Raw genomic sequence first — 23,076 nt, 5'->3', positions numbered from 1 at the left:
AGATTCAGACTTGGTCCAAGGTTACTCATTTCTCTAATGTGTAAAATCGCTTCATCTGGACAACCAGGGCAGCTGCTCAGTGGGACTTCATCATGAGGTGTATGGTGTGCGAGGTGTATTGTGTGTGTTGTGCTGAGGTTTGCAGTGGGGCTGGTTAAATGTAATGCATACTCCCAAGTGCAGCCCACAGAGCACGTGTGTGTGTGTGTGTGTGTGTGTGTGTGTGTGTGTGTGTGTGTGTGTGTGTGTTGCTGGCAATGTAACAAAGAGGATGTGCTGCTGCGGTGGCCTCTGCAGGGAGGAGGAGGGGGTGAGTCAGGCTGGTGAGGTGGCCATAGAAAATGGTTACCTTCCCTTATTAGTTTTATCTTTATCTTCGCTTTATTTAAAAAGTAATAAAGCTTGTGCCCAGTCTTTGACACATCTGAGAATTAAGGAACTGGCACAGTTTCTACAGGTCTGAAAATGGTTGTGTTGCTAAGTGACTAAGTTCCTGGGTTCATCTGCGCCTGTCTGTAGCCCCAGTGGGGCCAGGCAGTCTCAGTACCTGGTGGCTCTGCTTGGAGTCACCATGCTGACAGGAATGTACTATGTTAGGGCAGGGAGAGGGCCAATGATTACATAGCTCTGTGTGTCATGTTCTGATCTGGCTTTTCCCAGTCACTAGTGGCACGTGGGTTGTCGCTGCCACTCGGGTAGGATGATGGGCGTAGGGTTCCGAGTTGGAGGGAATCCCAGGACTGGGTGTGAATGAGTGAGCAGCCTCTCCCGGGCAAATTAACAGGCTGTGAATTTGAGATTTATTGATCTTAAGGTTTTGTGTTTAATTTGCACATTTGTTTTTGTTTAAAGCTCTATAAGAAAGGAAAGCATAAGGAGTTTATTCACAGTTTTGTTGGTACAGATTTATAATTAGACACTAGGAGGAGCATGAGGAGAGCCCTCCTGAAAGGAGGAATGGAGTTTCTCTGCTGCTCAGACGCAGACACACAGCCCAGCCTGGGGTGAAATAGCTGTGGGTGTGCCACAGTGACACAAGCCACTTCCCCCTGCCAGCCAACTACTTCTCCGGGGCAGATTGGAGCGTCTGGGATAGGCAGCCCCACTTCCCTGTGTGTGTGGTCCATCTCGGCCTCAGACGCAGTGTGGGTTTGCATCACGGAGCTGGAGGCTGTGTGCGCTCCTCTGGTCCCACAGTGTAGTGCAGATAGCAAGGTTTGAAGAGCTCCAGCCCCACTGCCCAGGACATGAGCACAAGTAAGGATAGTGTATGTGATTATTGGCTGTTTGCCTGCACACAGAGCATCTGGGTCCCAGAGAACTTGGGAGCCTTCTTGCTAGCACAGGGGTTCCTTTTCTTTTCCTACTGTGACCTTTTTCTCTTTTGTCATCTGTAGTAAGAAAGGATTCTCCTTGAGTTCATTAGCTTAGCATCCACCTAGTGGCTCAATGGGGAATGTATTACCTGATAAGGGCACATGCCAATGTTCATATCCTACTACCTGCCCAATGAGCAATCCTCTCCAATTTCTCCCTGCTCTTCACATCACTGCCAGCCCCCTGGAAAGAAAGCAACTCCTTAGGACAGAGAAGAGTTGTGTCCACCAAGCCCATGGCCTCACTTTGAGACGGGACAGAACTAGGAAGTTACATTCTGGTTGCTCTAAATTTGGGACTGAAGCCCTCAGTCTCTCTTTACCTTGTCTCTGTGTCCTGCCAGCTGCCTGCAGGTTTATAGCTTCAGAGCTGCCGCCTCCTGGGCCAGGAAGAGCTGAGTGTCTCCTTCTTAGATGGAAGCTATAGCTGAGCCCCAGTTCATGGGGAACCCCTGCCTGATCTGAAGGTGTCCAGTAGCCTGAATCCTGGGAAGGGGAGGCACAGGAGACTTCCCCAGGGATCCCTGTGGTGTTTATACTTGGGACACGCTGCTAAGACTTGGATACGCCTAAGGACATCCACCCGTGTGTCTCTGCCGAGTCCTTCCAGGGTGCTTCCTCACACATGGGCTGGGAAAACTGGTCTTGCTACAGGAGGACCACTGTTCTAGCTTTCTGTGGCTGATAACACCATGATTAAGCAACTTGGAGGGGAAAGGGTTTACTTGGCTCCCATGTCCTGGTCGTAATCTATCCCCAGAAAAGGGGGGCGAGGAATGCAAAGTGTGAAGAGAGGCACAAACTTAAGCAGAGGCCATGGAAGAATCATGCGTACTAGCCTGCTCCCATGGCTTGCTTGCTCAACTAACTTACTTACAAGGTTTCTCTGTAGCTTTGGTTCCTGTCTTAGAACTAGCTCTTATAGACCAGGCTAGCCTCGAACTCACAGAGATCTGCCTGCCTCTGCCTCCCGAGTGCTGGGATTAAAGGTGTGTGCCACCACTGCCCAGCTCTACTTACTTTCTTATACAACCCAAGACTACCTGCTTAACTGTGGCACTGCCTATGCTGTGCTGAATCCTTCCATATCAATCATTCATCAAAATATCCCTACAGATCACAGCACAAAAGTTTTACCAACACAGATAAATTAATCAAACACATCACACCATGGCTCTGATAGTCTTTGTTTCCCCTTGAAACTTCACAAGCCAGGCTTCCCGACCACTGCTCTCAACATTCTTAACTTCCAAATCCGGTCCAATAGCTCTCTAGGCTCTGAGCACTTCCAGCCAAAGCTCTGAATGCTGCCAACAACCTTTCAAAAGAACATGGTCAGGTTATCGCAGCAACTCCCCAGTTCTGATACCTTCCTTCCTTCCTTCCTTCCTTCCTTCCTTCCTTCCTTCCTTCCTTCCTTCCTTCCTTCCTTCCTTCCTTCCTTTTTTTGGTTTTTAAAAACCGGATTTCACTGTGTAGCCCTGGCTGTCCTGGAACTTGCTGTATTGACCAGGTTAGCCTCAAACTCACAGATATCTGCCCACCTCTGTCTCTCAAGTGCTGGGATTAAAGGCATGCACCACCACCAGTCAGCCCAACACCAATTTCTATTCTTGTTCAATTTCTGTTGCTGGGATAAAAAACAAAAACAACTTCAGGCGTGGGGGTGGGTTTATTTGATAAAGGTCAAATATTATTGAGAGAAGCTGAGACAGTAGCTTGGAAGCAGGGACTGATTGATGTAGGTGCCATGAGAGAACATGAATCACTAGCTTGCTCACCTTGGTTTTTATATAACCCAGGACTACATGCCCAGGGGCAGCTCCACTCAAAGTGGGCTGGGCCCTTCTATATCAGTCATTTATTAAGAAAATGCTCACAGGCCAATTCGAGATTCCCTATTCCCAGGTGATTTTTAGTTGTGTCAAGCTGACCAAAAATAAGACCGAAGGAACCTATCCTGCCAAGGTTTTCCCAGAAAGCCTTTAGACAGCAGCTCCCTGGGCACATTGAAACAGGATATGACCTGCATGTCCCCATCAGGAAAGGATGCATGGCACCAAGCCCTGCAGCTGTCCCTCCAGCCTGGCCAGCACGGGGGTTGTGACACCAGACACCTGCTGGTGCTGTCACTCCTTCTGTGGGGTTGGGGGTAGGTGGCCCTGCAGCTGAGGACAGAGAAACCTTGAAGACACAGCTGCTTCTGTGTTCACAACTCCCCAGACACTGGTTCTTTGTGGCAGGGTGCGGCTGGCTCCTTCCTTGGTTTCCAAGTGGTATACTGTACCAAAATGCACTTACTTTTGTTCTCAGTTTGATTCCTTCTTGCAAGGATGTCCAAACAAGAGCAGCTTGGTTCAGTATCAATGTCCTCCGAGGTTGAGTCTGTAACCAGCTCACCATCTTCCCTACCCAGGTTGGTACCATGTGATGTCCCAGCCATCCTTGGGTTCTAGACACACGTCTGGGTTGTGTTTGCCTGTGAGTGGTGGCAACAGGCCAGCCCCAAGCCCAGTACCATTTCTGCCCTTTCCTGGCCCCAGGGCCTTGGACTGTTTGCTAGCTCAGTGTCTGGTGGCGATGCATACAAGATGGGACATGTCAACAGCAGATAACAAAGTCACTTTGATCACCACCTGAGTGCTTTGTGGACCATAGTCGTGATACACTGTTGTAGGCATGAATCACAATGGAGATCCAGCAGTGGACATTATATTATGAGTAGATCCAGCAAATGTTCTGGGAGAAAAGTGGGCATGTTGGAGTCGTGGGTGTCCTATGTGCTGAGGATTGACCTGAATGCACTGTTGACACCTGTTCATTATGCACATTTGTTAAAAGTAAATAAAATTGAGGCTGGGGAGGTAACTCTGTTGGTTAAGTGCTTGTCGTGAAAGCAGGGGCACCTGAGTTCTATCCTTAGCACCAGGTGGAGGGGATAGAGTCAGTCTGGAGATCCCTGGGACTCACGGTCTAGCCAGCCTATGCTAATCAGCAGGCCCCAGGTTGGAAGATAGGCTGAAAGTTCAAAGGGGAAGCAGTTAAAGAAGGCACCTGGTATAAACCCCCGCCTCCTCTACACATGCACACCCGGCCCATACTCCAAAAAGTAAAGTTAAAAATATAATTTCTTGTGCTTTGGTTTATAGGTGGAACTGGAGGTCACGCTGCCGGGAGAAGGCAAAGACCGCATCTTCAAGGTGTCCATCAAGTGGGTGTCATGCGTGAGCCTGCAGGCGCTACACGATGCACTTTCGGGGCGGCTGCCCAGCGTCCCTTTTGAGACGATCCAGGCCCTGGACGTTGTCATGAGGCACTTGCCATCCATGAGGTGAGAGCATCAGGTGGGTGGGGAGAAAGGACCACAAGCTGAATGAAACCGAGTGTTCTCGGGAAAGTTGAGGAGCCAGTGGTGGTGGGCACACATGCTCTGTCTGGGGCCAACAGTCCGAGATGGAAGAGGATAGTGTAAGAGTTGTCACCAGTGCCTCTGCCTGAGAAAGAGCAGCTCTTGACGGCACGGTGCACACCCACATGGTGCTTGATTGAACGCCCATCCCTGGGAGACTTCTCTGCAGCTTTTATGGCAATGGCTAGCCCCAGAGGCATCTGCCAGCTTTGTTAGAGGATCACCCTTTGCCTCACCTCACAAGTGGGTGGGGACCATTTCTGTGGTTTGTCATTTTCCTGTTTGCCCGACAGAGCGACTAGCACATGGGACCAAGGCCTGGGAGCCGCATCCAAGCTTGGCTCTCACACAGAGCACACAGTAGGACTTTAGGAATGGTGGGAACAGAACTGGAAGGCCAGAAGTAAGGAGCAGAAAGAAAGCTCAGTGCTTAGGCTCTGGGGCTGAGCCCTCTATACTCTGGAGAAATTGGGTGTTCCTTTGGCTCACTATCTACGTCTTAGGCAGAGAGGAGACCACATCCCAGGGCCAGCTGTTACTCTTGGCAGGGCCCAGGCCCACCTGTCGTGCTAAGAACTGTTGACGGGAGGGAGACAGGTCGGCACAGAAATAGCCTGGAATGGTGATTGACAAAATCTTGTATATGGTTTAATTTATTAAACCGGTATTTATTTTATTGTGTGTGGCATGCCACCAGTGTGTGTGTGTGTGTGTGTGTGTGTGTGTGTGTGTGAGAGAGAGAGAGAGAGAGAGAGAGAGAGAGAGAGAGAGAGAGAGAGAGAGAGAGAGAGAATGAACAACTTGGTAGGAGTTGGTTCCCTTTTTCCACCATGTGGGTCCTGGCAGTGGAACTTGAGTCCAGGCTTGGCGACAAACCCCCTTACCCTCTAAGCCTCTCTTCAGTCACATTTTCTGTGCTTTTAGTTGAGTGGCAGGAATTCTTATGGTTTCCTTTCTTCGGAATTCCTTTGGATTGTTTACGCTGATTTTTGTAGTCAGAAGACTGTCAAGACACAATAGGATTGACAAGCACAGGCAGAAAGATGGACACGCTCCATAATTCATTAGCAAACGGTGTTACCTGTACTGCGGCTGAACACTGTCTTGTCTTTGGCATCCTGAATGGTGGCACATCCCACGCATGCAGTAGTCTAGGTGATGCCCTTGAGAGCGTGTCCTCAGCAGGTGGGTGGACTCTACTAGGCTTAGGTCTGCTTGCAGAACTGGCCTGAGGCCTTGTGGATCTTTGCACTACTAAGCATAGGCTCTGGAAGCACGAGCTGTCCACAGCCTCCTTCCTGCTTTGGTGCCTGCATTGAAAGAGCTACAATGAACAGGGAATGGGTACCAGCTTATATGGCTAGAGGGTGGACCACAACCACATAGAGAAGTGGCAGCTCGGGGATTTAGAGCTGGGATGCTATAGCTGCCTCTGCCTGGTAGCTGTTAGGTTTCTACCAGTGCTGGTGTTAAAGCTGCTCCTGCCTCCTTAGCACAGCCCTGGACTAGGAGGATGCGGATGCCCAGCTATGCAGTGTCAGATGAAATAAGAATGAGGAAAGAGGATGGAATACCAACTAACCTGCATTCTGCATGGTCCCAAGGCTGCAGCTGTAGGCAGAACTCTTCCCAGATTAACTCTTGTCCTTTTGAGATTCATAAGGAAGGTACCTCAAAGTGAGTCTAAGTTCACACTGTGCGTCTTGTCTCACACTGACAGAGAGAGGTCCCCTTGCCCTCCACCAGCTCACGTGTGTAAACATCAACAGCCTGTGTCTGCAGGGCTACTGCTTACACTGAGTGCAGACGAGAACTCCATTTAATGAACATGGCTTTACAGGGAAGAAACCTCGAATGGTCTCAGTGTAGTTGTGCCTGCTGGGATGACTGGAGGAGAGGCTGGAGTCTGCCTGGCCCTCCGTGACTGATTCTGTCTGATCAGGAGAGGGCTTGTCTCCCTGGCAGGTATACCCCTGTTGGCCGCTCCTTCTTCACTGCATCTGAAGGCTGTTCCAACCCCCTGGGTGGGGGCCGAGAAGTGTGGTTTGGCTTCCATCAGTCCGTCCGACCTTCTCTTTGGAAAATGATGCTGAATATTGATGGTAAGAAAAACCCATTCACTGCTGGGTGATTGGTGCCCATGCAGCTTCTATTACATGAAGTAGAGATCTGAAAATATGCAGAGGAACCAGACATTAGGAGGAAGGTTTCTCATAGCCACCTCTAGCCTCTGTGTCACCAGCTTGTGCCAATCATCTGTTTGATATCTGAGGTGGTTTCTAGTTGGGTATTGGAACCTTTGAAGTATTTCATTCCCAGGAACCCTTGAGCCAGGCTGGGGAACTGGCTCTGCCAGGCCCTGTGCATGACTAGGATACCCCAGGTGTGGGATTTCTACACCCCTTACTTTTTGCTCCACATTTCCTGATTACTCAAGGTTTTTACACTGAGAGAAGGGCACCACTAGGTGCCAGTGGATGGCCACTGTCCATTGATCCTACAGCTTCGGCAGTATGTTAGACCTGTCACTACTGTGACAAGTACCTAGAAGAAACCATTTAAAGCAGTAAAGATTGGCTCAGGGTTTCAGAGGACTCAGTCCAAAGTACGCTGATGCCGTCATTCTGAAGCCAAACACCACTGCAGAGAGGCTGTGAGACAGTACAGCTGCTCACCTCATTCACAGTGGCTGAGAAGGGGGTGACTGGAAGGGGCCAGGGAGAAATGTTCTCCTGGATGCACACCCCAGCGATCTACTTCTCCAGTCAGGACCTACAGCCTCCCAGAAACGCCTCCAGTTGTGACTCCATCAATCCCTTGGTTGGCCCAGAGCCACCCCACCCCCACCCCACTATCCAGGGAGCTCTCAGTGATGGGTTCCATGTGACCCGTTTTTGGGACACTGTAGCTCCCCTGCTGTTCCCTCCTGCTTCAGGAGACTTGGGACCATACTTTGTGCTTGAGCCCACTTCCCTCTGCCAGAGATCAACAGTCTCGAGGAATGATGCCTCCTCTCACGTAGGGGAGAAGTCCTGGCAGCAGCTCTGGGAGACCCCAGAGCACTTCTCGCTCAGATGCATACTAATTGCGAAAGAATTAAGTGAATGGGAAATCACAGAAATGCCTTTTGCAGGAGGTGGTCAGAAAAGCCTACAAGATCCAAGGTCCTGACTGTCCTGTCAGGCTAGACTTGTTCATGACCTCAGTAATTCTTGGGGTGACTACTTCAGATGCAGCCAGTCCCTTACCATTGGCTGTGGCTAGAGAAAAACATGGAATCTCTTTGGTCAGTCCCTATCTTGAGGTGTGGAGCTCTGGGCCTAGTGGGTATTGGTTTTCTCATCACAAATGGCCATGGGGCACGCCATAGGGGAGAAACAGAGGGCAGGCCTCCTGAGCTGCTGGTAGTCACATCGATGCCTCTGGATGCCTCCATGAAACGCTTCTGTCTGTCTGTCCCTTTTCCTGCACACAGTATCAGCCACAGCGTTTTACAAGGCACAGCCGGTGATCGAGTTTGTCTGCGAAGTTTTGGATTTTAAAAGTATTGAAGAGCAACAAAAACCTCTGACAGATTCCCAAAGGGTAAAGTTTACCAAAGAAATTAAAGGTAAAGAAGCACCCAGCACAGCAGGCTAGGGAGTGAGGGCCCCCTCTGCAATCCCTGCCCGTGCATGGATGGGTTCTCGTTCTACTCTGAGGGAGGGAGGGAGGGAGCTGTGGGAGGAGTGACCCACTGACTTTGAGATAGTTGGAACTCATGCACAGAGAGCCCATGACTCCAATGAGCACAACCACACGGTGTGGGACATCCCCCGAGCCACAAACGTTAGGGCTAGAATCACCCTGAAAGAAGGGTAGTGGTGACACCCAAGTCTTACTATGCTGCATTTTGCTGGCCGAAGGCATCTCTGGACAAGGTGAATCCAGCCATGGCGTCTTGAGGATAGCCTGCATTTCTTACTCCCCTCATTAGAACCCCACAGCTTCAAATGTGGCCAAAGTTGCCATGCATGAAAATTGATTCCAGGGTGGGTCTTGGACTGTAGGTGGGTGACAAGAGTCGCTCTGATGCCTGCTGTCTGTCACCAGGTCTAAAGGTGGAGATAACGCACTGTGGTCAGATGAAGAGGAAGTACCGTGTCTGCAATGTGACTCGTCGGCCTGCCAGTCACCAAACGTAAGGCAGCTAAAACAGCCATCCCTCCTTCCAAACTCAGGCCTGGCCTTGTCACTCAGATTCCCAGACACTGGAAGCCATGGGACTGTCCTGCAAGGATTTATTTGTGCTCCTAAAATACTAGTAGCCACCTCTGTGGCTCATTCACTCTCCATTCTGCAAAGGGGCTGGATAAACGGCTCAGTAGTTAAGAGCGTGTATTGCTCTTAATTTGGTTCCTACCACCTGTGTTGGGCAGCTTACAACTGCCTATAGCTCCAGCTGCAGTGCCCACTATGTACTGCCCTGGTGCCCACACCCACACACCAAATCCACACACATACACACATAATTTAAAATAGGATAAGTTGGGATTTTTTTTGTTTGTTTTTGGTTTTAAATTTTCATCTTTTTTTTTTGTGTGTGATTTTTTTTCCTTTTTTTCCCCCCTTTTTGTATGATTTTTTTCCCCTGCATGTATGTCTGTTCACCACGTGTGTACTTGGTCTCCATGGAGGTCAAAATGGGCATCAGATCCCCTGGAACAGGAGTCACAGGTGGCTACTGTGTGGGTGCTGGAAACTGGGTCCTCTGGGAGAGCAGCCAGTGCTCTTAACTCCTACTTAGAGTCACCGTGTTCTGCTGGGAAATAGACTTTTGGATTCATCTTCCTGTGTCCTGCACTGTCGAGTAGAGACTGGATTGGTGTGTTTCTTAGATGTCTATGTAGTCGCTGTTTCCCAACAGGCGCGGGCAGCCTGAGAGCGGAGGGCTCTGGAATAGTCCAGGAGGCAGTTGAGGCGTTTGCTGCCTGCACGATCTGGGAGGGCGTTGGAACTCCAGTGTCCAGGGAGCCTGGGGGGCTCTTGCCTGAGTCAGCTCTTTCCGCAGGTTCCCGCTGCAGCAGGAGAGTGGGCAGACAGTGGAGTGTACAGTGGCCCAGTACTTCAAAGACAGGCACAAACTGGTTCTGCGCTACCCCCACCTCCCGTGTTTACAAGTTGGACAGGAGCAGAAACACACCTACCTTCCCTTGGAGGCAAGTCTCTGCACTTTACCCTCAACTAGGGATGAGAAGCCTCAATCTAGCCCAGCCTCACTGATGCTGAAAGACCCAGTCAATCCATGGCATCGTTGAGATTTGTCCCTTTTATGCACCCCTCCCCTCAAAGTGTCTTGAGATTAGCAGCTTGGTTGGGAATCTCCCCACCCCCCACCTCTTTCTTAGATAGGATCTCACTTTGTTGCCCTGGCTGACTTGGAATTCTCAATGTAGACCAGGCTGGCCCCCACCTCAGATCCCACCTACCTCAGCCTTGTGAGCCCTGGGATGATGGTGTCTTCCTTAGATTTTCTGATATGGTTATGAAACGCCACTGCCAAAAGCAACTTGGGAGAAAGGGCTTATGTCACATACTCTCCCACACCACGGTTGACCAGGAAGTCAGTGCAGACACTCTATCTGCTTGGGAATCTAGAGAGAGGTAGGAGCTGATACAGAGGCTGTGGAATTCAGGGGTAACATCAACCACAATACAATGGACCGTTCTACATCAATCACTAATTAGGAGAATACCCTGCATGTCTGTCTACAACCCGATACGTTTTCCCCCCAGTATTCTTATTGATTATTTGGGAATTTCATATCCTGCACTTTGATCAGACTTCCAAGTCTTCCTGGATCTGCATCTCACCCTTGTGTGCCGCCTCCCATGTGTTCGTGGTCAAACTCCCAGTAGCAAGCCCCTAAGGAAAGCTTGAGGGGTCCTCAGTTGTGGAGAGCTACACTTCAGCATCCTTATCATTATTTTTAAGAGTTCTCGTTAATGGTTTTCTGCTTAGGCTGTTACTTGGATGGGATGGGGGAGTACAGGCTACGGCCCCATCTTAGGGAAGCAGTTTATCAGTTGAGGCTCCCTCCCCTCAGATGACTATAGCTTATGTCAAATTGACATAAAACTAGCCAGCACAACAGATGTGAGCCACTCACCATGCCCAGCTCAAATCCAGAACTCTTAGATTGGCACCAGTGTCCCCTGCCCCTGTTCCCATCAGTGCCACCAAAGCTGAAGAATGCATTTCTGTCAGGCCAGGTTTGTTCTGCTGTGAGTGGTAGGCTATGGAGCAGCCCCACCACTGGCTAGGGCTCTGGCTTGGGTACTGAGCCCCTGAAAACCGCCTCTCTCCCACAGTTCATATGTTGACATGTGTGTGTCCTCTTTATAGGTCTGTAACATAGTGGCTGGACAGAGATGTATAAAAAAATTAACAGACAATCAGACCTCAACCATGATCAGAGCCACTGCCAGGTCGGCACCCGATCGGCAAGAGGAGATCAGCAAATTGGTGAGCACTGGGTTCTCAGGTTCCTCCAGGATGGGGCACTATGGCAAGGACAGCCCTGAGCACACATTGCTATGCTTGAGCAGGGATGACCCTCAGAAGGAGCAGAGGCCTTCACTGACTCGTCTTCCTCTTTTTCCTAAAGATGCGAAGTGCAAGTTTCAATACAGACCCGTATGTTCGCGAATTTGGAATCATGGTCAAAGATGAGATGACAGATGTGACAGGACGGGTTCTGCAGCCTCCCTCCATCCTCTACGGGGGCAGGGTAGGTACAGGCGGAGGGTCTGGGATGTGTGTGCGCACACGTGGGTGTCTGTGTGCGTATGTGTGTATGAGGTGGATTAGCCATGTGTGTTCTCAGGTTTGTAGCCGCCGTACCTGTGGGGTAAACACGGGGCACTGGCAGATGGCTGCTCTGAGCTGTACCCATTGGACCCATGCATGATGAAGACTCTACCTTTTGCACCCTTTTTTAAAGTCTGCACATTGCTTTTAGTGTTTCTAAAAGTCTGTCTTAACCTCAATTTCACTTTATTCTTAGGGAAGAGGTTTTGGGGATGGTGTCTGACTCTTCTCAGCCCCATCCATTATTCTAACTGCCCATTCATCTGATTCCACTCAACCACATCTGTTTATCCAGTCACCGTATCCTTCTGTCTTCTCATTCCTTCATCCCTTCTCTCCATCCATCATTCGGCTCTTCATTGCTGTCCACCTACTTGTTTACCATCTCCCCGGCCATCCTCTCTTTCCTCATCTAGCTTGCCAGCCTCCCTCCAGAATCTGCCTCGCTGTACATGTGTGGGGGCTGTCTGCATCGCTAGTTGGGGATACTAGAGCCAGTCCAGTCATGCTCGAAGAGTCTTTGTTGGTCAGGGGGACTAAAAGCCACAGGGTTTCCGTTTGTTTCCTCACATTCCAAACTACTTTCTATTTGCAGAACAAAGCGATTGCCACCCCTGTCCAAGGCGTGTGGGACATGAGAAACAAGCAGTTCCACACAGGTATCGAGATCAAGGTGTGGGCCATCGCCTGCTTCGCACCCCAGCGCCAATGCACCGAAGTCCATCTGAAGTAAGCCTGCTTGGGACCGCCGTGTGCCATGGGCTGCAGAGGGTCTGCTCCTCGGCCTCGCACACTGCGAGTGTCAGATCACACCAGTCCCGATAGATAGGAACCTTCACTGCTGATTAGACATGTTCTTGCTCTGGAACTGAGCATAGACTCAGTCAGTCTTGGGGTCACCTGAGTTGGGGTCTCCTGACTTTGCTTGGCTCTCACTTGCCCTGTTTTCTCTTGAGTCTGTGTCTCCAAGCCTGGTTATACCCACCAGAGCAGCAGGGAAAACCCACAAGGCAACTAATGGTATCAATTGTTTTACTAGAGTTGCTTAGGTCTGCACGGCACAAAAACACCCACACTGCATCACTAAGGGAAGGCAGCAAGCATGCATTTTTTTTATCTGCCATTTTATCCCAGCGTTGTTGCCCCTGGGCCTCCCAGGTGTGCAGTATTAGTGTTCAGGCATCTGCACTGGCCTGCCCTTGTGGTCCTGACAGGCTACGTCCTCAGCTGCAGCCACTAAGAGCTCCTCCTGTGTACATTCACTACGTTCCCTTTTCAAAGGACCCTGCCCACCTCCCATCTCTCTGTCTTTCTGTCTGTCTCTCCTGCTTCTCTCTTTTCTGCTGCCCCCATCCCCAGCGGCCAGTCTACCCCTTCCTTTTCCCCTCCACATGAACTCTGTTGCATGGCGTTTTTCTCTCGTGCAATGCTTTTTTTAAAAAAAATTATAGTATATAGCCCACTCACCTCTTCCACAGGTTGATATAGTGTTGACTTCTGGCTTTATCTGAAATTTAACTCCAGCATGGCATGGTGCCTACCTCCCAACCCTGTCCCTCAGAGGCTGAGGCAATAGATTCCTGAGTTTGAAGCCATCCTGGGCTACCAAAAGTAAATAAAAACCTTAATTCTTCGTTTCTTAAACAGTTTCATGCACCCCAAGGTTAGCCTAGAGCTGTAGACCCCCCCCAGATTTCTCCCAGAAGCTGAAATCACGGGCATCCACCACTGTGCCTGGAATATTCAGTCTTGGGGATGAAAGATTGTGCATGCTATCAAGTACTCTGTCAACTGAGCTACATTCCCAGCTCTGAAAAATCTTAATTCTAGGGCTGGAGAGATGGTTCAGAGGTTAAGAGCATTGCCTGCTCTTCCAAAGGTCCTGAGTTCAATTCCCAGCAACCACATGGTGGCTCACAACCATCTGTAATGGGGTCTGATGCCCTCTTCTGGCCTGCAGGCATACACACAGACAGAATACTGTATACATAATAAATAAATAAATATTTAAAAAAAATCTTAATTCTAACCTCCATAAACATGTTTTTTGTTTTTTTTTTTTAAAGCAGGGTTTCTTTTTGTAGCCCTGGCTGTTCTGCCTCCCAAGTGCTGGGATTAAAGGCATGGGCCACCAACACTCAGAAATGTGCTTCCCCTTCCTCCCCACTTTGTAAATCTTATTCAGAACTGATAGTTGATATGACTTACTTCCCATCTGTTATACATCTCAGCAAGGTCGTCTTTTCCCTCAGGTCCTTCACAGAGCAACTGAGGAAGATCTCGAGAGATGCTGGGATGCCCATCCAGGGTCAGCCCTGCTTCTGTAAATATGCCCAGGGAGCAGACAGTGTGGAGCCCATGTTTCGGCATCTGAAGAATACCTACGCTGGTCTTCAGCTGGTGGTCGTCATCCTGCCCGGCAAGACTCCCGTGTATGGTAGGTGTCAGCTCTCCGCAGGCTGCAGGGAGTTGAGAGTTCCAGTGGGTAGAGGTTGCCTGTTGTTCCCCTTCATGTTGCTTCTTGCCCGGCCCTGAGCCCAAGAGGGGAGAGGGGATCTGGTTGCTCTAGTCGGTGTTTGGCGTCATCTTGTTGTCTTGCATCAGGCCACAGTCCCAGGAATCTAGCAACTCCAGGTGACCCAGAACTTGACTTTAGGGTTGGTTTTATCTTCATGCTGTGGCACAATTGTTGTCAGGTGGAAGAGAGTCCCCTAATAATGCCAGCATTCCCTCAGGAAGCCCTACTGACTCCTGATTCCTCAGAGCTCAGTCAGCATGGATGACCTCCGCTACCACTCCAGACAAGGTGGGCTTCTCTGTCGGAGGGTAGTTGCTCAGTCATCAATGCAGAGCTCGGAAATCTCGGTGAAAAGGGAATGTTCAGGAGGTCCTTGGTGTATGGACAGGTCTGCAAGGTGAGAGCAATTTGCCCACAAGCTTCCTGTCAGGAGGGTGCTGATGTGAGATCTGGTGGTGCAGGAGCCAAGAAAGGCAACTGTGGCTTCCTGATGCTTGTTAGCAGTAGAGATACTTTCTATCTAGCCACAGGCAGAGGACACTGTCATGAAGGCCATGCTTCTCCCTCCAAGTTCAATGCAGTGGTGTTTGGATGCTATGAGTGTTACCCCTGGAGTCCTGGTTTCTAGAATAGCCCGAAGAGCAGTGACCAGCTGCTCCAGGAAGGAATCTGGGGATGGGGGAGTAGGGATCCCACAGCTTTTTGATGTTGGTTCTGTGTTCGCCGAAGGTTTTGAGGAGGCTGGCGCTTTTATTTTTAGCTCTCCAGGCATTTGCTTAGCATGAGGCATCATTCCTGCTGTGAGGGCTGACTGAAGCTGCAGTCATAGCCGGTTCTGCTCAGCCAGCCCTGGGTCACACATGGGTGGTGTGAGATGAGCCTCCAGCTCCCCATCCTGACGGCGGTGAGGCAGGCACAGGTGCCTGGCAGTGCTACCGCAGAATTCCACCAGGAGCTCTGCCCCTCCATCTGCCAGCATCTCTACAGACTGACTGCAGGTGCCTGGTGCAATCCAAGTGGGGGCAGAAGACAGCTGCTTCTCTTTGGGAGCTGTGACGTGTGCACCTCTGCTCCACAGCTGAAGTCAAACGTGTGGGAGACACAGTGCTGGGGATGGCCACACAGTGCGTGCAGATGAAGAATGTGCAGAGGACCACACCACAGACCCTGTCCAATCTCTGCTTAAAAATCAACGTCAAACTGGGAGGCGTCAACAACATCCTGCTGCCACAGGGCAGGTGAGGAGGCTGCACCCTGCACACCACCGCTGTTTTAGATGGTCAGTTGAGAGGTGCCCACAGTTCGTGTGGGATGAGCCCTCAGAACCAGGGAGCCCTGGGGTGGGTAAGTGCTGTGGCTAGGCTCCCTAATAGTTGAATATTAGTGTGGAGGACCACTGCCACCCCTGCTCCCTGTGCAGAGGTCAAGACAGGTTCGTTTGAAACGGCGAGGAAATGGCTTCCACTCTTGTCACTTGGTCCTTGGAACATTATTGCAGTGCAGACTCCTGGTTCCCTCTTTCACTCCCAGCTTACTACTGGGATCAGAGCACTCTGAACTGAAAGCTCCATGTAGGAGCAGTGTTGATGGGTCCTATGCCTAGGCCATGAAATCAGGTCAAGCAAGCACTGACTGCCAGCATGCCCCATAGGGCTGAGGGCTGGGCTTGTGGAACTGTGTCTTCTTCCTGTGTGCCTCCTGAGGGGTTAGAGGTCAAGGCCAAAGTTAATGTTTGCCCTTTCCTGGACTGGTCCTGTGGTAGAGGCGAAAGAAGAGAGTGACCATATTAATTGTTTTGGTTGGGGAAACTGTCTCCGAAGACCAGGGGAATGATGGGCAATACATCCCCCTGTATTCTGGGGGACTGGCCATAGCTCCCAGACTGAAGGGAGAGAATGGCAGTCATCTTTAGCTTTTAGTCTAATTAGTGTCAAAGACATGAAAGAGGAGTGGCTTGGACTGGGCAGCTGCACTCTGGCCTCAGGAGATAGGAGGAGGCAAGGTGTCCTCTGGTGTTAAAGCCATGAGCCTAGAAGAGCACCCTTGAGTGAATTGCAAGATCTGAGCCCTGTGCCCAGGATAAAGTTCAGGGACACGAGTAGTAGACATGAGGGGGAGGCATCAAGGGAGTGTGTCTTGCGTCACAGAATGCCAATGGGTCACACTGTGTGGTTTGAACATTGGACCCAGTGCTGTGGAAGTCACTGGAGACCTTGAAAGAGGAATCTTGTTACCATGACAGCATGCAGTTGAGTTAGGAGGAACCTGGGAGGCAGCAGCAGGCTGGGCTCATGGGAAGCTTTGTTGGACTACAGATAAAGTAAGAAGAAGCCAGGGGCAAGTGTGTCTTTGCTTTTGGCATGTGAATCACATCAGCCGCGTGGAAGGAACACAGCTGCTATCTGGCTGTGCCATCTAGGTGGCCTGGTGATGGCAGATAGTGACCAGGATCTGGAGGGTAGCACCCAGCTCCTGCTTTAACTGCAGAGACCAGGGTACACAGCATCTTAAATGTGGCAGGCAACAGCCCTAACACTTGTTTCCCTCTTCCTGGAAAGGCTACAAAGATGCATATCTTCACCCTCAGAAAGTACTTTCTCTTCTGTGTCTCTGTCCTGAATGGGTGCTTAGGGGTAGGGGATTGTCTGGAAGAATTCCTATTGTGGTCACTCCCTGGGCCTTTGCTGAGACTGACTCACTGGGAGATTAGGGCGTGCATCTCTGGGTGCCTGACCCTTTGAACAAAGTGAAGTCACCACAGGTAGAGATGTGATGCTCAGCTGGTGTCATGATTGCTCATGACCTGGGGGTCTTAACACAGAGAGAACTGTCTGGAGGAGTCAGTCTCCACACACTTAGGGACAAAAATGCCCTCTGACCACCTCAACTTTCCCTGCTAACAGGTGTCAAAATGTCTTCTGGTTCTTGTGATAGTCTCAGGCCACCTTTAGCAAAGTCAGTCTCTTTTGGCATTGAGAGGTATGTGTAGGGCCTGGCAGTCAATAAGAATTATAGGAACCAGATGTGAAAGCATAGTCTTATGATCCTAGAATTTGAGAGGTAGAGACAGGAGGATCAGAAGTCCAAGGCCAGGCTGGGACACATGAGACTATGTCTCAAAAGAAAACTGCAGGAAGGCAGACAGGATGCCTGAACCCCTTTCTGATGCCCATGCTACATACCCTCTCCAGCCATAAGCAGACAGTGGGTGCGGGTATGGGCTGCTGGCCTCTGTGTTCTTGTTGCATCTTACAAGAGTAGTCACGATGGAAATAGAGATGGGTTCTGCTCCTAGTGACTCCGTATGATAGGCCAGGCCCCTACAGTGCAGGAAACAGGAGAAGACAGGTAGTTCTCTGGGTGGTACATGAAGGGCTGTCGTTGTTTCTGTCTCCCCTGGATTCACTATATACACTGCCCCCTCAGGGAGTGAGCATTCAGCCTGGCGGTCTCAGCCAGAATTGGTGGCCATGAAGGTGATGGCTGGGATATTGGGAGATGGCATGCATGCTGTGGCTAGAAAACTCCTGTGCTCTGGGCAACCCTGAGAGTACCCCTAGGGAGATAGAAAGTTGAACAAGGCGCCCCCAGTGCCCAGCCAAGACCTCATTGTGTAACCCAGTGGGCCTTCTGTGTGAATCTTTAAAGATAAAGATCCTGTTGGAGTTGCTGGGGGTGTCTCTTGGTAAAGTGCGCACATACATGAGGCCCTGGGTTCAAGCTCCAGCACAGTGAAAACACATGGGTTTGGTGGTTCATGCTTGTCATCCAGGCTCTGGGGTAGAGGCAGGAGATCTCTTGGGAAACGTCCATTTTAGGGCTAGGGTTGCCCCCCGAGAGGGAGAGGAATAATAATGTCAGGCATCCATGCATTGTCTGAAGCCTGGGCCACCAACACCCACTTTCTTATAGGCCTCCAGTGTTCCAGCAACCCGTCATCTTCCTGGGAGCCGATGTCACCCACCCGCCAGCTGGGGATGGAAAGAAACCTTCGATTGCTGCAGTGAGTACCCACACTTTCCTCCTGCTCTGGTGCCATGCTGCTTGGCACCCCCGGCCCTCAAGTGCCAGTGGTCCTTTGCAGTGGTGTGGCAAGAACGCCATGGAGCTCACTCGCCTGCCTGGTTGCTCAGATCATAAGCTAATGGCAAAGGAGTGGTTAGAGGGGAAACCGAGGATGTCACAGCAGTTTGTAGACTGCCACCTACCCTGCTGTCTGGCGCATTTGGTGGGCTTCCCCCATCCATCAAGGCAGCTTTGGCTGATGATCTGCTCTCAGAAGACCACCCTGTCCTGTTAGAGAGGCCAGCCGTGTACTTCAGTAGTGAGGTTTGCCTGTTGGAGTGCAGAGTGACAAGGGTGTCCTCTCGCGGTCTCTCTTACAGAGTGCAGGGTTCTGGAGCAAGGGTGATTGAGTGTCTGGAAGGAAATGACGGGCTCTTTGGGCTGTCTGTGCCTTCCTGCGCAATCAGCTTCTCTGACATCAGTGCTACAGAGGCACTCACCTGCTGTGGAGTGGGATCGAATTAATCTTTCTGGGCTTTTCATGTGTGCTTTTGCTGTTGCCCTTAGGATTGTGAAAGGGGGTGAGGTACTTGCTTAGTGCCTGGCTTACAGCAGATGCTAAACAGGCTCAACGTCATCGTTTAATCTGTCTGGGGGGGGTGACATATAGGACAGGACCCCATTCCATCTCTCAACTGGAAGGATCCTCATCCCCCATTTGCATCATGTGTGCAGTGCACACACAGTTCAGGCTTGGACTGTCGGTGGCATCCGTAGCCAGGATCCCAGGTCTTTTGCCACATTGGTCCCTACCGGTCACCATTTTTTGTTTCTGGTTGGCTGTGCACAGATCCTCTAAGCTTTGAAGGCTTAGGGCAGTGTATTAGTCCAAAATGCACAGGCACACACACACACACACACACACACACGGGCGCACATGCACACACACATACACACGCGCACATGCACACACACGCACACTTAGAGCATGTAGTATTATAATGGAAAGGCCGAGAATAATCAGTAGTTGTTTAGTCCATGAGGCTGGATGTCTCTGCAATCCCAGTTGCTGGTTTTTAGTCTAAATTGGAATCTGCCTTAGAATCTGCCTGCAGCAACAGTATGAACAAACTGGCCAACAAGAGCTTGGGTAAGCAGGCTGCCACTAGAAGATGTGACTTGGATTTAGGGTGGAGCTTCCCACCTCTGGTGATGCAGTCTAGAAAATCCCTCGCAGCGTTCCCGGCTGCTCGGGTGTAAGCTGATGGCAGAAGTAGGTGTGAGCTGACAAACAAGATCAGGTTTTAGAGCCAGGCTTCTCAACTTCTAAGGAGCAGATATCTATGTGTTTATTCCTGGTGCCCACAGTTCTCATTCAGTAGGGATAGGTTTTCATTCATGTTGACTTATTTATACCAATACTTATTTATTGCAATACTTTGGGGTTTATTTATTTTCTGAAGGTGTAAGAGGGAAACTGTCAGTTTGAGAGAAAAACTGTAACCCCAGGCAGGGTTAGAACAAGGAATTCTGGGAAGGCCTAGACATTGTTCTGTAAAGCTTCTCAAAGGGGTGACAGATCACCTGCTTCCCAGGGACATGAGGCCCTTCCCTTATAGCTTTCAAGGTATAAAGAAGTGCTTCCCACAGCTCAGAAGTGGGCAGGCCCTAGCTGTACCGGTCCCCTTGGTCCCCTGATCTCAACCCTAGAAGGATCAAGGTTTGTACTCTGGCTCTCATATTTGCTTCTTCAGATTGACCCCTTGAAGAGCCGGCTTCCTTCAAGGGGCTGTGACCTTCCTAGGGACGGAAGTCTGGAGACACCTAGTCTTTGATGTGCATATGGCTTTTTGGAGAAGTGTTGCTCTAAACAAGAGGCACCCCCAGTTGCTTTTTTGCACACATAATTCAACCACATCTGACCTTACACACAGACTAAGTTTTGCCTTTTCGGGTCCCCCCCCCTAATTTTTTGGTTCTCCCATTTTTCGAGACAGCGTTTTTCTATGTACCAACCCTGACTGTCCTGAATCTCGCTCTGTAAATCAGGCTGGCCTGGAACTCAAAGTGAGGTCCTGCCTCTGCCTCCCAAGTGCTGGGTTTTAAGGCACCGCCACCACCCGGCCAGTTTTGCCTTTTCTTGTGTACCTTGGGGCAAATGTACTTAGCAGCACCTTCTGCTGCAAGGAACATTGTGGGGAGATGCTTCTTGGCAGGACCCTAGGAGGAGGGACCCCTGAAGCCCTTGCCACTTGCTGACTGTATGTCCCACAGGTTGTGGGCAGCATGGACGCACACCCCAACCGCTACTGTGCCACCGTTCGCGTACAGCAGCATCGACAGGAGATCATCCAGGACCTGGCTGCCATGGTGCGGGAGCTGCTCATTCAGTTCTATAAATCAACACGCTTCAAGCCCACCCGCATCATCTTCTACAGAGATGGTGTCTCTGAGGGCCAGTTCCAGCAGGTAGGCTGCACCAAACTGTCTTCTTGGCTTTTGTTGATTGGCTGGTCACAGTGTGAAAGGCAGATTATGGGTTTGGGCTATGCTGTATGCGATTTTGAGGGCCATGGTGGGGGAAGGCAGGAGTAGAGTTGTGGGTATAAGCTTGGGCAGTGGAGACCTAGGTGAGGGTAGAACCTGGCCAAGGAATGTGAGAATTTGTGTTTAGGGTCCAATGACAATTTGGAGCTCTTTGAAGGTAGTGTGTAGGGACCAATACAGTGGGTATGGAGAGCTGTAAGCCCAGGACAGTGAGAAGAGGGGACTTGTAGATATTCTAGCCAAACTGCAGTAGCAGTATGAGCCCACTGTGACCTGGAATTCACGAAGCCACTGCCCTGGGGTTCCCCGCTGGCCCAGGCTAGTTTCTTCTCCACCTCACCCAGCATCCCAGCAGCTGCTTTTTAGGGAGCCAGTGGCAGGGAATGGAGAAATAAGACATGTGGGTCACACTCAGTGAGGAAGACAGGCCCTGCATTCTTAGGGAGCGCTGGTATCTGCCCTGGGCATTCCTAAGGTCTGAAGTACTTGAAATTCTACTTGCCTCGGTCATAGGCTGATGGCGTACAACAGAGGACACGTGTGTTTGCCTTCCTGTCCAGGCACAAGCTGCAGCTTGTCCTTTTCAGAACAGATATCATGGCCTCTGGGGGAGAGTAGACTGTCTGCCTCAGCCTTCCTGGCCAAGCCTAGAACTGTGCTCTGCGAGAGCCCTGGTGACAGCTTCCACAGTGCGCCCCTGTGACCAGAGCCCTGTTGCCTCTAAGTAGGCTGAAGAGCAGCCTGGCTTTAGTTTATATCTGCTGTCCCAGCTACTCGGAAGTCTTGGGTGGGAAGAGTGCTTGAGCTAAGACTTTGAGGCTAGGCTGAGGGAGACACTATCTCAACAAAAGTCGCCGCACTTATATAGCAAACCCTGACACTCATTACGTGACATCTTCAATGCAGGTGGAAGGAATGGCTCTTGCTGAGTGCTGCTTGGTGGTGGAGCCAAGCAGCCCAGGTCTGATTCAAGACAGCGTTTGCTCCATTTGCCTTTCCTTTACTCTCAGGAAGCAAGCAAGCAAGTGGCAAATGGCTCAGTTGTCCATGAGTCTTCACAGTGCTGTTGACTGAGCACCGTGAGACCATTGTGGGTTCCATGCCGTGCAGTTTTGTGCGCTTTCTAATTTTAACCATGAAGCCTGGGTGCCCTCAGTCTCCATGTAGATAAAAGTTTGGTCATAATTTTTACTATCACATCTATATAAACTAGAGTTTTCTAGAAAGGGGGAACCTCAATTAAGAAATTGTCTCAATCAGGCATCATATCTGTGGGACATTTTCGTATTGCTACTTGACATAAGGGCACAGTCTACTGTGGCAGCGCCGTCCCTGCACAAGTGGGCTGGGCTGTATGAGAGAAAGCTAGCTGAGCTGAGTATAGTTTGCATGCTGTTAACCCCAGCGTGAGGAGGCAAGAGGAGGTAGATCGCTGTGAATTCAAGGCCATCCTTGTTCACATCGTCAGTTACAGGCTAATCAGAATGAATAAAAATGAAAGAAAACAAGCTAGCAAGTAACGTACTTCATGTTTTCCATTGAGTTTCTGCCCTTCCTTCCCTCAGTGATGGGCTGTGGTCTGGAAGTATAAGCTAGGTGTAGATAAACCCTTTTCTCTCAAGTCTGCACTTGGCCAGTCTTTCTATCAGGACAGCTGGCAGAAGGCACAGTGGCTCACTGGCACAGTGCTGGCTAAGCTGCCTGCAGAGCAAGGCCCCTGATGCCTGCCCCTATCCTGCAGGTCCTCCATCATGAGCTGCTGGCCATCCGAGAGGCCTGCATCAAGCTGGAGAAGGACTATCAGCCAGGGATCACGTTCATTGTGGTGCAGAAGCGCCACCACACACGCCTCTTCTGCACAGATAAGAATGAGCGGGTGAGTCAAAGCCCTGTGGCTGCCACAATCTGGGGAGCCTGTTTGGAGAGGCTGGATTTCATGAGGAAGGTCCAGGTATGAAATGTCATTTCCCCAATAAATGATCTAGAGGTGTTTCAGGGAGGAAAACCCCTGTCAGAGCTTATGCAGGCCTAGTGATTAAACCCAGATCCTTTGCTTGCATGGCAAGCACTGCACTGATCTCCTAAAACCCAGAAGAGTGTTTTCTCTGCTTTTAACACTACAGTGATGCCCACAGCTGTGTATAGGGCCATTGCCTGGGAGACATAGGTTGCCCAAAAGGGCAGGAGTTCAGGATGTCTACCAGACCCTGAAGCCAGCACTGGGAGTCCAAACCCATCAGGCTGGGATCATCACACCATGATGGTTATTGCAGTTCATCTCTGCCCCATGACCTCCAGGGTGGCTCAATATTTGTTTATAAATGTTGTGGGGGAGGTATTTCTTGCCACAGTGAAAGGAGCCACTCACCAA

General features: G+C 50.5%; 1 protein-coding gene across 1 annotated transcript in view; it reads left to right on the top strand.

Moving 5' to 3' along the window:
• Ago2 (argonaute RISC catalytic component 2) overlaps nt 1–23,076 on the top strand; it is an 81,504-nt gene that overhangs the window by 43,995 nt on the left and 14,433 nt on the right. The window contains exons 4-16 of the mRNA XM_085678900.2: nt 4,526–4,707; nt 6,751–6,887; nt 8,261–8,395; nt 8,878–8,965; nt 9,836–9,983; nt 11,171–11,290; nt 11,433–11,555; nt 12,231–12,364; nt 13,888–14,072; nt 15,232–15,391; nt 18,066–18,156; nt 20,433–20,627; nt 22,447–22,581. Of these exons, the coding sequence (XP_085535026.1) occupies nt 4,526–4,707; nt 6,751–6,887; nt 8,261–8,395; nt 8,878–8,965; nt 9,836–9,983; nt 11,171–11,290; nt 11,433–11,555; nt 12,231–12,364; nt 13,888–14,072; nt 15,232–15,391; nt 18,066–18,156; nt 20,433–20,627; nt 22,447–22,581 (1,833 nt within the window). The remainder of the gene's footprint in view (nt 1–4,525; nt 4,708–6,750; nt 6,888–8,260; nt 8,396–8,877; nt 8,966–9,835; nt 9,984–11,170; nt 11,291–11,432; nt 11,556–12,230; nt 12,365–13,887; nt 14,073–15,231; nt 15,392–18,065; nt 18,157–20,432; nt 20,628–22,446; nt 22,582–23,076) is intronic.

Source organism: Myodes glareolus, chromosome 19 (genome assembly GCF_982192425.1).
Source record: "Myodes glareolus chromosome 19, mMyoGla1.1, whole genome shotgun sequence".
Classification (NCBI taxonomy): Eukaryota; Metazoa; Chordata; class Mammalia; order Rodentia; family Cricetidae; genus Myodes; species Myodes glareolus.
The sequence above is the reverse complement of the archived record's forward strand: the minus strand, read 5'-3'. Positions and strand labels throughout refer to the sequence as shown.